The 12721-nt window shown below is 39.4% G+C and overlaps 2 protein-coding genes across 2 annotated transcripts in view; both read right to left on the bottom strand.

Moving 5' to 3' along the window:
- Positions 1–4853, bottom strand: part of tmc2b (transmembrane channel-like 2b) — a gene marked incomplete at its 3' end in the record, with an annotated part of 51343 nt that extends 46490 nt beyond the window's left edge. Inside the window, exons 1-2 of the mRNA XM_028579211.1 lie at positions 4847–4853; positions 4445–4498 (exon numbers count right to left, since the gene is read on the bottom strand). Coding sequence (XP_028435012.1) covers positions 4445–4498; positions 4847–4853 — 61 coding nt within the window. The remainder of the gene's footprint in view (positions 1–4444; positions 4499–4846) is intronic.
- Positions 4854–7969: 3116 nt separating this feature from the next.
- tmc1 (transmembrane channel-like 1) overlaps positions 7970–12721 on the bottom strand; it is a 42409-nt gene continuing 37657 nt past the window's right edge. Inside the window, exons 18-20 of the mRNA XM_028579210.1 lie at positions 12580–12658; positions 11121–11253; positions 7970–8301 (exon numbers count right to left, since the gene is read on the bottom strand). Of these exons, the coding sequence (XP_028435011.1) occupies positions 8084–8301; positions 11121–11253; positions 12580–12658 (430 nt within the window). The 3' untranslated portion in view covers positions 7970–8083. The remainder of the gene's footprint in view (positions 8302–11120; positions 11254–12579; positions 12659–12721) is intronic.

The following is a 12721-nucleotide window of genomic DNA, read 5'->3' as shown; positions in this document are numbered from 1 at the left end:
TCTGCCGTTGTTTACCTTTTTCTTCTTCTTCTAGTCCATAAAAAAGAGCAGCGTCAGTAGCAGTGACGGACTGGGATCAAAAAACAGCTCTGGCATTTGCAACACACCGGCCCTATTTTTGTCAATAAGCTAAGCTTGGAAATTAACTCTGTCTTCCGAGTGCATCTTTCCGAGGACTTTGCCGTAGTATATTTGTGGCTGCATGCATGAAATAACTTATTAAAATTACACAAAGACATATTATCGGTAGTGGCCCTTCTGGCATTTGCCCAAATTCCAGATGGCCAGTCCGTCACCGGTCGGTAGCCTTTGCTCGTTAGCGCCACCTCTGTTCAGGAGAAGGCTGCAACTAGTGTTGCCACCGCCAGCGAGGGTACAGACAGTTAGGGTGCTCCTGTGACGTCACATTTGCACGCCCCAGCTGGGCTGCGGCTAATGTACAAGACCCTTAATCAGTCGCGGTTGACTTAGGGCTCCTGCACACTGGCTGTGTGGCGTTTCCGTGGTGTTTTCTATGTCTTTACACACCAGAAAGGTTCTGACGCTGCACTGCTGCTGCTGCTAGCCTTGTCTGTACACGTGTATGTTTCCCATTGATAAAATGAAATAATAGCATGTTCTTCAACTGTATTTTGTCAATATTTTTGTGTTTTGTACATTTGATTGCACATATTTCGATATACAGTACAGGCCAAAAGTTTGGACACACCTTCTCATTCAATGCGTTTCCTTTTTATTTTCATGACTATTTACATTGTAGATTCTCACTGAAGGCATCAAAACTATGAATGAACACATATGGAATTATGTACTTAACAAAAAAGTGTGAAATAACTGAAAACATGTCTTATATTTTAGATTCTTCAAAGTAGCCACCCTTTGCTTTTTTATTAATAAGGGAAATAATTCCACTAATTAACCCTGACAAAGCACACCTGTGAAGGTAAAACCATTTCAGGTGACTACCTCATGAAGCTCATTGAGAGAACACCAAGGGTTTGCAGAGTTATCAAAAAAAGCAAAGGGTGGCTACTTTGAAGAATCTAAAATATAAGACATGTTTTCAGTTATTTCACACTTTTTTGTTAAGTACATAATTCCATATGTGTTCATTCATAGTTTTGATGCCTTCAGTGAGAATCTACAATGTAAATAGTGATGAAAATAAAAAGGAAACGCATTGAATGAGAAGGTGTGTCCAAACTTTTGGCCTGTACTGTATCTTAAAATAATATGCACAAGCCCACATCTATGTTTGCTGCAGATAATAAGAGGCTTCAGCAGTCTGAGAAAACGCTCGTATAGGTTGATTGTGCAAGCAGCTCATAGTTCAACCACTAAGCCATGTAGCTTACGTCCTGTGTAGTTATTGTCAAATGTCAGATCTGACCTTTTGAATAATACAGGAGGAAACAGGAGCTGCCGGCTGCTATGCTGCAAACACGGAGCAAAACGCTTCCAGGGCTTTCCATTCAACATGCATCTCCATCTTTCCTTCTCACTATGTTGTACTTAGGCTCACAGAAGCTCCAGATGAATTAATGGGCCATTAAATAGCTAGAAGTACCTCCTCGAGGTTGATTTCCTCCGCCAACCAGTCCGATCATATAATTCAATGCATAATCAGCCAAAGTCTGCATATTTTTTGCGGGGGTCGCACTTTCGCTGCATAAATTGCCGATTTCTGCGCAAAATATGCGGGGCTTGCATGATTTCACAATCCCCCATTTTCGTTGCAAAAAAGTCCCATTATGTACAATACAGGCCAAAAGTTTGGACACACCTTCTCATTCAATGCGTTTCCTTTTTATTTTCATGACTATTTACATTGTAGATTCTCACTGAAGGCATCAAAACTATGAATGAACACATGTGGAATTATGTACTTAAAGGGGTGATAGAATGATTATGTAGGGTATTTCACACTGTTCCTTAAGGTTTCCTAATAGGGTATGTAACATTGGTTGGGCTGAAAATTGCCCGATTGCTATTTTATTAGGCCCTTAACTACCCTGTGAATATGTCTCTATTTGGAACAAGAGCTTTTCTTCCAAATATGGTATGCTCATGAATATTCAGAATGAGCTACGCGCTGATTGGTTTGAGCAAACTACATAGAAACACATGGGAGACTGACAGCAGGTCTCACTGCAAAGTTATACATTGATTGTCGGGCTATTACGTTATTTAATTCACTTCTGAGACTTTTTTAAGCGAGAAATCAACTATATAAAGCTCAAATATGGGCCGTTTTACGAAAATTGATGGCGTATTGCAAATTTGGTAAGACTGTGTGTCGGAGTTCAGCTGCCGGTGCTGCCTGTGCTGCTGCCTCGCTGCACAGCCTGCCTTCCTCCACAGACCCCGGCCTGCAGCTCCCCTCTTCCTGCTAGCTAAATGGCCCGTGTGTGAGAGTGATAGCGTGGTCAGCGAGCTTGTTACACCAGCAATCTCTTACAACAGTTCCAGTTAATCTTGGCTGGCTGTCAGCATAACTAGCTATATTTACAGTTTGAATTTTGTCACGCCACTTATAAAACATCTCCCTAAAGGTCTTTATAAAGCTGACAACGGTGTCCGATTTCAAGTGAATGAATATTTGTGAACAGTGGGGGTTTCGTTAGCTATGACTGTCCCTTCAATCCTAGCTATGTGTAGCTACCTACAAATCAGGGATAGTTAGCTTCATTTACCGCATAATGTGTGTATATTTACAGTTTGAATTTCGTCACGGCACTTATACAACATCTCCCTAAATGTCTTATAACGCTAACAACGGTGTCCGATTTCAAGTTAATGAATATTTGTGAATTTCAGAGGAATTCTAGGAGGAGCTAGCTCTCATTGATAGAGCTACATCCAGCCGCAGGCTCGATCAATGAGACTCATACACGTTTATTTCCCCAATCGTTTGTTTAAATAACTCAACACATTATAATTACACACATTAAAAGATTAACTGAAACCTGTGGTAACAGATTGCTGGTGCATCAAGCTCGCTGACCACGCTCTCACTCACACACACCGGGCATTTAGCTAGCAGGAAGAGGGGAGCTGCAGGCCCAGGAGCTCTGTCAGAGCACCGGCGTTTATTAGCTAGTCCATTTGCCAAAAACCGGTGACTTTGCCCGGGTATAGAGTGCTGTGGGCTGCCAGTCGTAACGGAGCTCAATCGAGCTCAGAGCAGGCCGGGGTGTGTAAAGGAAGGAAGGCTGGGCGGCGAGGCAGCAACACAGGCAGATCTATATAAGGCCTATATAAAAGAGACTTCAGATACAGTATTAGGGGACCACTGATGCCTATATAAAAAACATCCAAAAAGCACCATGTCATAGGACCTTAACACTTATACTAGCCCCATCAAGAGAAGATTATGTCCCTGGGTTTTAAATTGATTTTAATTTTGATTATAACTAATTTGTTTGGAAACTGACAGATTAACGTATGGAACATCCAAACGGATGGAAGTACTCACGGACAGACAGACTACGTAGCCTCCAGCCACAACTACAACATGCGCGTATAGGCATAATATAGGCAGAAACAGTGACACGGGGACAACCTTTGCTCTCCAAAGCTAAACTGGACACCGTCCCGGCAGTCAAATCAGTGCTCGTAGCGCTGCAGTGTCTCCCTCCTCCCTTCAGCATTGGTGAAGATAAGAGATGCTCATCGTGGTCCAGCAGACATCGAGATATCCGGTAATGTGTAGCCTGTCAAGGCTCAGTTTTCTGCTACACTGTGCCAGCATGGAGGGAGACTGGTACAGAGCCAGAACACAACCCTGGGTGGCCGGTGTTACTCGAATAAGGCCGAGCCAGATTATGACAGAGTCTCCAGGACACCGAGAGGCTTAACAGTCTTCCTCCAGCTTCATTAAAGAATGGGATTCTTGGCCCACGTTGAAAGAATCAAGCTTAGGGGCTTACTTCATCTTCTAGTTCTCGAATAACGGCAGAATAACGTAATGCTTATACCTGCCATGAATTCGTCATGAGCATCAAAGGAAGTCATGTTATTATGGAAATGACAGGTCTCGCAAATCCGCTTGTCAGCTGTCAAAAAAGCACTTGACGTTGGGCGTTTTTTTTAAGAAAAGTTGAACTTTCTTTAACTTCAAAAAGAAGCTCTGAACTGCAAAAAAAAAAAAAAAAAAAAGGATCGGGGGTGGTGTTTAAAAATGTGCTCAGGGCTTTTAGTGAAAACACGGTTTACTCCCAGCCCGGTCTCACGGCAGTTTGTGAAATGGTCACGTTATTGAATCCATTGATTTGTGTTCTGAACACGTTACTGTCGTTATTTTCGTGTGGTGATTACGAATTTTAAAGTGATGTATTTCAATGGGAAGCATATTTTGTGATCACAGAACGATTAAAGTAGCGAGTAGTATTGATAAGGCGAAAATCCGAGCTAATTTCCACGTTATTCTCTTCCTAATCACAACCGTCGTGGTGGCGTACCCCAGAGCAGCCCAGTGTCATGGCACGAAAATCACGACCTGTACACGAAACAAACGAGAAAATTGTGACATGTACACAAATCAGTGAATCAAAATAACGTGACCATTTCACATACTGGTGTGAGACCGCGTTGTTACTCCACATGATAATGCAGAATAAATGCTTGCAGCTTAAAATAAGTGTGAACATTGCCCCAACAAGCATTTTGCGAGATCATGGTGACCTTTGACAGAGTCTCGGGTACACAGAGACGCTTAACAGCCTTCCTCTGTCTTCATTAAAGAATGTGATTGACGATTCTTGGCCCACGGTGAAAGAAGAAAGCATAGGGGCTTACTTCACCCTCTAGTTCTCGAATAACTGCAGAATTAATACTTAATGCTTACCTGCCATGAATTCATCATGAGCGTCGATGGAAGTGGAATTGATTGGCACAGTAATCCAACGTCAGTGGCTCCGACTTCGAGCACTTAATTCCCCAACGACAAGCCTTAACATTTCTCATATCTATGACTTTCAACTGAACCAGGCTTTGAGTGGCTGTCGATATCTAGAATTTCCAGTTAATAAAGTTTTAACTAATGAGAAAACACTGTTAGACACAGCTGTTGAGACACCGGATATGGCGGCCACGCAGTTATCAGATGATACGAGTCATCCACGCTCCAGAGACACAATGAATGGATTTACACCGACAGCTCAGATCTGAATGCTTGGCACGGATTACATTTTTTCCATTGCTGTGAGAAAAAAGGGAATAATCTGACACTCTTTACGTGTGTTTTCCAAGTTCAGAGTTCCCTCAGTGTATCATATATTTAATATTATTCAGCTGGAAGACAGATTTAAGTTGCGTGTCCAGTCAGAAATGAGTAAGATATCTATTCAAGCCGAGCTAGCAAGGTTAAATGGCGTCCTTGTCTAATGAATTGTTTAACGTTTTGGCCCGGTCAGGTCCAGGGACAGCTTGCTCAGCATCTCAGAAGACTGTGAACAGACTTTGAAAAGACTAAAGTCTGACACCAGTGACATCCTGGGATCAAAAAAACAGCCCTGGCATTTGCAACACACCGGCCTGTCAATAACTTAGCTTGGAAATGAGTAATTCTGCCTTTCAAGTGAATCTTTCCACGCACCTCGCCACTGTACAATCTTGAATATATAGTAGTGGCCCATAAGGGTCCATAGGGGGGCAGTCCTTCTGGCATTTGCCCAAATTCCATAATAACATTCATAGAGTATAGGGGACCACTAAGGTCTATATAAAAGAGACTTCAGATACAGTATTAGGGGACCACTAAGGTCTATATAAAAGAGACTTCAGATACAGTATTAGGGGACCACTGAGGTCTATATAAAAGAGACTTCAGATACAGTATTAGGGGACCACTAAGGTCTATATAAAAGGGGGGACCACCAAGGTCTATATAAAAGGTCTATATAAAAGGTCTATATAAAAGAGACTTCAGATACAGTATTAGGGGACCACTAGGTCTATATAAAAGAGACTTCAGATACAGTATTAGGGGACCACTGAGGTCTATATAAAAGACACTTCAGATACAGTATTAGGGGACCACTGAGGTCTATATAAAAGAGACTTCAGATACAGTATTAGGGGACCACTAAGGTCTATATAAAAGAGACTTCAGATACAGTATTAGGGGACCACTGAGGCCTATATAAAAGAGACTTCAGATACAGTATTAGGGGACCACTAAGGTCTATATAAAAGAGACTTCAGATACAGTATTAGGGGACCACTGAGGTCTATATAAAAGAGACTTCAGATACAGTATTAGGGGACCACTAAGGTCTATATAAAAGAGACTTCAGATACAGTATTAGGGGACCACTGAGGCCTATATAAAAGAGACTTCAGATACAGTATTAGGGGACCACTAAGGTCTATATAAAAGAGACTTCAGATACAGTATTAGGGGACCACTAAGGTCTATATAAAAGAGACTTCAGATACAGTATTAGAGGACCACTGAGGTCTATATAAAAGAGAATTCAGATACAGTATTAGGGGACCACTAAGGTCTATATAAAAGAGACTTCAGATACCGTATTAGGGGACCACTAAGGTCTATATAAAAGAGACTTCAGATACAGTATTAGGGGACCACTAAGGTCTATATAAAAGAGACTTCAGATACAGTATTAGGGGACCACTAAGGTCTATATAAAAGACACTTCAGATACAGTATTAGGGGACCACTGAGGTCTATATAAAAGACACTTCAGATACAGTATTAGGGGACCACTGAGGTCTATATAAAAGAGACTTCAGATACAGTATTAGGGGACCACTAAGGTCTATATAAAAGAGACTTCAGATACAGTATTAGGGGACCACTAAAGTCTATATAAAAGAGACTTCAGATACAGTATTAGGGGACCACTGAGGCCTATATAAAAGAGACTTCAGATACAGTATTAGGGGACCACTGAGGTCTATATAAAAGAGAATTCAGATACAGTATTAGGGGACCACTAAGGTCTATATAAAAGAGACTTCAGATACCGTATTAGGGGACCACTAAGGTCTATATAAAAGAGACTTCAGATACAGTATTAGGGGACCACTAAGGTCTATATAAAAGAGACTTCAGATACAGTATTAGGGGACCACTAAGGTCTATATAAAAGACACTTCAGATACAGTATTAGGGGACCACTGAGGTCTATATAAAAGACACTTCAGATACAGTATTAGGGGACCACTGAGGTCTATATAAAAGAGACTTCAGATACAGTATTAGGGGACCACTAAGGTCTATATAAAAGAGACTTCAGATACAGTATTAGGGGACCACTAAAGTCTATATAAAAGAGACTTCAGATACAGTATTAGGGGACCACTGAGGCCTATATAAAAGAGACTTCAGATACAGTATTAGGGGACCACTGAGGCCTATATAAAAGAGACTTCAGATACAGTATTAGGGGACCACTAAGGTCTATATAAAAGAGACTTCAGATACAGTATTAGGGGACCACTAAGGTCTATATAAAAGAGACTTCAGATACAGTATTAGAGGACCACTAAGGTCTATATAAAAGAGACTTCAGATACAGTATTAGGGGACCACTAAGGTCTATATAAAAGAGACTTCAGATACAGTATTAGGGGACCACTAAGGTCTATATAAAAGAGACTTCAGATACAGTATTAGAGGACCACTAAGGTCTATATAAAAGAGACTTCAGATACAGTATTAGGGGACCACTAAGGTCTATATAAAAGAGACTTCAGATACAGTATTAGGGGACCACTAAGGTCTATATAACAGCATCCAAAAAGCAGCATGTCATAGGACCTTTAAGTTACCAGCTAAAGTTAGCGGTAGCTAACTAGTTCAGTTAAATTTTTCAAAATGAATCTAGTTTTGCAATGTCCCCATGTTAGTCCACCAGACGGGGAGGGACCGTTTCAAGAAAATGAGACTCCGCCCTTGTTAATGTTTATTTTAGTAAACAAAGAAACAACCAGGCTACTAATTCAAAATGCCAACAGAATACACAGTTTAAAAAGGAAGATAACTGACTAACTATGGAAATTCTCATTAAAGTGCTTGTTTTGATTGACATCTGCCAACTTCCTGTTTTTCCGTCCCTCAGTGTCTCTGCAGGCTCGGCACCCGGTGCATTCTGGGTTCCCGTTGCTGAGGGAAACCGCCACCAGGCAGGTACCCCAGAGACCTGTGGGTTTCAGGGTGCAGGGTCCTGGGGACGGGGGCTCTGGTGGCTGGAGGGCGGCCATCTTGGTGTCTAACTGAAGGAGGAGGGCGGCCGTTCTTCCTCTGACTACTGCCAAGGTCTTCTTCTTCCTCTGCTGAAGGAAAATTTAGAAAGTATTGTCGATTAACCATAATCTGAACTGCAATCTGCAGTAGCATCTCTGTACAAACTCGTGAAACAGACAAGCTAACGCCCTCAAAGTGTGTCAGAGAAAGGCTCCTTTAAATAAAATGTATTATTATTATTATTATTATTATTATTATTAGTATTAGTATTAGTATTATTAGTATTATTATTATTAGTATTATTATTATTATTATTATTATTATTATTATTATTATTAGTATTATTATTATTAGTATTATTATTAGTATTATTATTATTAGTATTATTATTATTATTAGTATTATTATTAGTATTATTATTATTATTATTATTATTATTATTATTATTATTATTATTATTATTATTAGTATTATTATTATTATTAAAGTTAGCTATACTAATAGAAACATGTGCTAAGTTTCATTTTGGTAGATGTTGTTTTGGCAGAGGTTTTCATTTGTATGTATTTTGTCCATTTTTCTAATTTATACGTGTTTGGTGAACTGTCAATAAATCTAAGAACTCTGCCTGCGTCTATCCACAAAACACATTGTATGTTTTTTTTCATTACATTTAACCCTCATGTTTACTTCGGGTCAAATTTGACCCTGTTTAAAAAATAATAATAATGTATCAGAAAGTATGGGACGTCGAACCAAGCGCCAGAAATGTACAAAATAAATTCAAAATATAAAATTAAAAAAAACATTGGGAAAAGCAACCAAAAAGATCAAGAAAAAGCCTCAAAAACATCGGAAAAAGTACCCAAAACGTCAAAAAAAGGCATCCAAAACATTGAAAAAGTGCCAAAAAAACATCAGAAAAAGTGACAAAAATGTCAGACAGTAGGGGTTCTGGGTGTCCTCCCCCAGGGAAGTTTTGAGCATCAGCAACTTCAATTTCTGCATTTGGATACGCTTTAATGCACCAATTTTGCAGAAATATCTTTATTTAGCCTATGTGAAGAAAAAGAACACAGATGACAATTCAAAATATATCAAAAATATAACGGAAAGTATGTCGTTGTGGGTCATTGGGGCATTTTTAAGAGGGACTATGGAAATCCTGGAGCTTTCTTAGTGGGTATACTGCGTATACCTGCGTATCACGGAGACTACACAACTGCGTCTCAGGCACGGCTCGAGCTAGAAATAGGACAGACGCCTATTTTTCATGCTTTTCCAGGCAAAATATAATAGGAAAAAAAATGTATGTCAGTTAGACACAAATACATATTAATAAATGACATGATGATGTTTGAAAGTCTCGAGGTTTTGATATAAATGCAGATATATGAATGTAATTTAAAAAAAAAAATCAACTTTCTAGTATTGCACCCGTCAATACAGAAGGAAATATTGTGGAGCCAATTTTGCCATCAATACTGCCGACGTTGTCTTTGCTGTAATCAGATCAGTATATATTTATGTTTAACATGGTATTACATTTTATCAATGGGAACATACATGTGTCCAGACGAGGCTAGCAGCAGCAGCAGCAGAGAAGAGAACTTCAGCAGAGAACTTCATTGAGAAGTTATCAATGTTCAAATTCTTTGGCTAAGTCCTGGATCTTCTTCTACACAATCCTACCTACAGCATGTAATGGCAACATTTTATTTTAGCATGATTGTTTAACAGTCTACAAGACTTTCTTTATATTTGTGTAGACTCCGAGGCTCCCAGTGAAACAGCTGGCATCGTGAACCTTGAGCCTAGTTTTGTTAAAGGACCTCAGCTTTTAATTTTAGCAGATAAGGTAAAGAAGGTCATAACGCTGTGTGAACCGTGTCTCTTTCTGTTTTCTGAGATAAACTGGTGTTTAGGCTAATGTTAGGAAACAAGAGCAGAAGGGAAGGTTGCAAAACATTTGAATGTTTATGGGGTTTATTTTTTTCTTACTGTCGGCCATGCTAAAGACATCTTGGAGAGGGATGGTTTAACGGAGTTTATACTGTAAAGATGTTTTGAAACTTAGCTTGAGTCAGAAGACTTTTTCAGACTTGCAAAACTATTTTTCTCTACATTTGCAAATGTAAATAAAAACTCAAAGACCAAACTTTGGTTTAATTCTCCAATTTCGTCTTTTTGATACGCGCTCCTGCTGCTAACGAGGAAAAACTTCCGCCACGAGCACCTTTAAAAATAAACCCATATTTCTGATATACAGTACAGGCCAAAAGTGTGGACACACCTTCTCATTCAATGCGTTTCCTTTTTATTTTCATGACTATTTACATTGTAGATTCTCACTGAAGGCATCAAAACTATGAATGAACACATATGGAATTATGTACTTAACAAAAAAGTGTGAAATAACTGAAAACATGTCTTATATTTTAGATTCTTCAAAGTAGTCACCCTTTGCTTTTTTTAATAACTCTGCAAACCCTTGGTGTTCTCTCAATGAGCTTCATGAGGTAGTCACCTGAAATGGTTTTACCTTCACAGGTGTGCTTTGTCAGGGTTAATTAGTGGAATTATTTCCCTTATTAATAAAAAAGCAAAGGGTGACTACTTTGAAGAATCTAAAATATAAGACATGTTTTCAGTTATTTCACACTTTTTTGTTAAGTACATAATTCCATATGTGTTCATTCATAGTTTTGATGCCTTCAGTGAGAATCTACAATGTAAATAGTCATGAAAATAAAAAGGAAACGCATTGAATGAGAAGGTCTGTCCAAACTTTTGGCCTGTACTGTAGACATTTAGACAATGGGTCCAATTTGACCCGAAGACGGGTTAATAATCCCACCATAAAAGGAATTCCTCGGTTTGATTTTGACCCTGAAGGATGAAGTCTCACCGTGTTGGCGTTGCGGTGAAGCGTTGTTGTTCTTCGGTCGCTCGGCCGTCTGCGTCGCAGCTCTGGCCTCCTCCAGGTCCGTCTGAGCCTTCAGCGCCGCCAGCTTGTTCTTCCTCTTGTTCTCCTCATTTTGCTTGAAAATGACAGAAACACAATTATTGTAAGAGGAGTTAAGATAAGATATAGTTTATTGTCCCCGAAGGGAAATTAGTTTTGGACTCTGTCCTTTCCGCAGCTTTACAAAGACAACATAAAATACAGAATATAAGCATCTCTCAACACTTACTCTCATATACATTAGACAGGTCCCTATATAGTAATACTCTCATATACATTAGACAGGTCCCTATATAGTAATACTCTCATATACATTAGACAGGTCCCTATATAGTAATGTTCTCATATACATTAGACAGGTCCCTATATAATAATACTCTCATATACATTAGACAGGTCCCTATATAGTAATGCTCTCATATACATTAGACAGGTCCCTATATAGTAATACTCTCATATACATTAGACAGGTCCCTATATAGTAATACTCTCATATACATTAGACAGGTACTTGTATAGTTACACATTAACTCCTCCTTTCAGTGGCAGTTTTTAAATTGAACAACGCTATACGTATTGCAAACAGTAAGACAATGCCCTGACATAATGCACAACCCCAATATATATGCACAACTACCATATTGCCCAACCCCAATAGTGTACGTATTGCAAAAATGACATAATGCACAACCCAAATAGCCTACGTATTGCACAAATGACATATGCACAACCCTAATATCCTACATATTGCACAATGCACAACCCAAATAGCCCACGTATTGCACAAATGACATATGCACAACCCAAATATCCTACATATTGCACAACTACCATATTGCCCAACCCAAATAGCCTACGTATTGCACAAATGACATAATGCACAACCCAAATAGCCTTCATATTGCACAATGCACAACCCAAATAGCCTACGTATTACACAAATGACACATTTCCACATAACCTATGATGACATATTGAACAATCCAACAGCTCATTTATTGCACCACTAACATATTGCATAACCCCAATAACCTACTTATTGCACAATGACATAGTGCACCACCCAGCCAGCCTACATGTTAGTGTTATAAGACTGACAAGAGAAAACATATTCAGAGCTCAATGTTTGATTCAGCTGCTACTCTCTGCTCTCTGCTGTGAGCTGTGACTCTGCTGCTCTCTGCTGGACGGATGATACCGACACAACTGCTGTTTCTGCATCTAAACACCCGTGCATAGGCGGAAATCACAAGACCAACCGCGGGGAAATCAGGGTTCACACCTATGTTCCCGTGTAAAATATCAAACTGCAAACTTTATTTATTCATGTGCATCCAAAAGCACATAAAAGCAAGAGAAGAGGTGCTAGATGAGAGAAAAAACTAAGTCTAGTTTCAGGTACCGTCTGTAGTTTTTTCTTCAGGTCCACGTTAGCTTCTTTGTAGCTTTTGGATGTGGATTGCAAGTAATAAATGGCCAATCTGAAAGATAAAATAAAAGAATATTACCATCAAAGAACCTTAAACTTTACCACTAAAAGGATA

This window comes from Perca flavescens, chromosome 5, assembly GCF_004354835.1.
Source record: "Perca flavescens isolate YP-PL-M2 chromosome 5, PFLA_1.0, whole genome shotgun sequence".
In the NCBI taxonomy this organism is placed as follows: Eukaryota; Metazoa; Chordata; class Actinopteri; order Perciformes; family Percidae; genus Perca; species Perca flavescens.
This window is presented reverse-complemented; position numbering and strand designations above follow the sequence as displayed.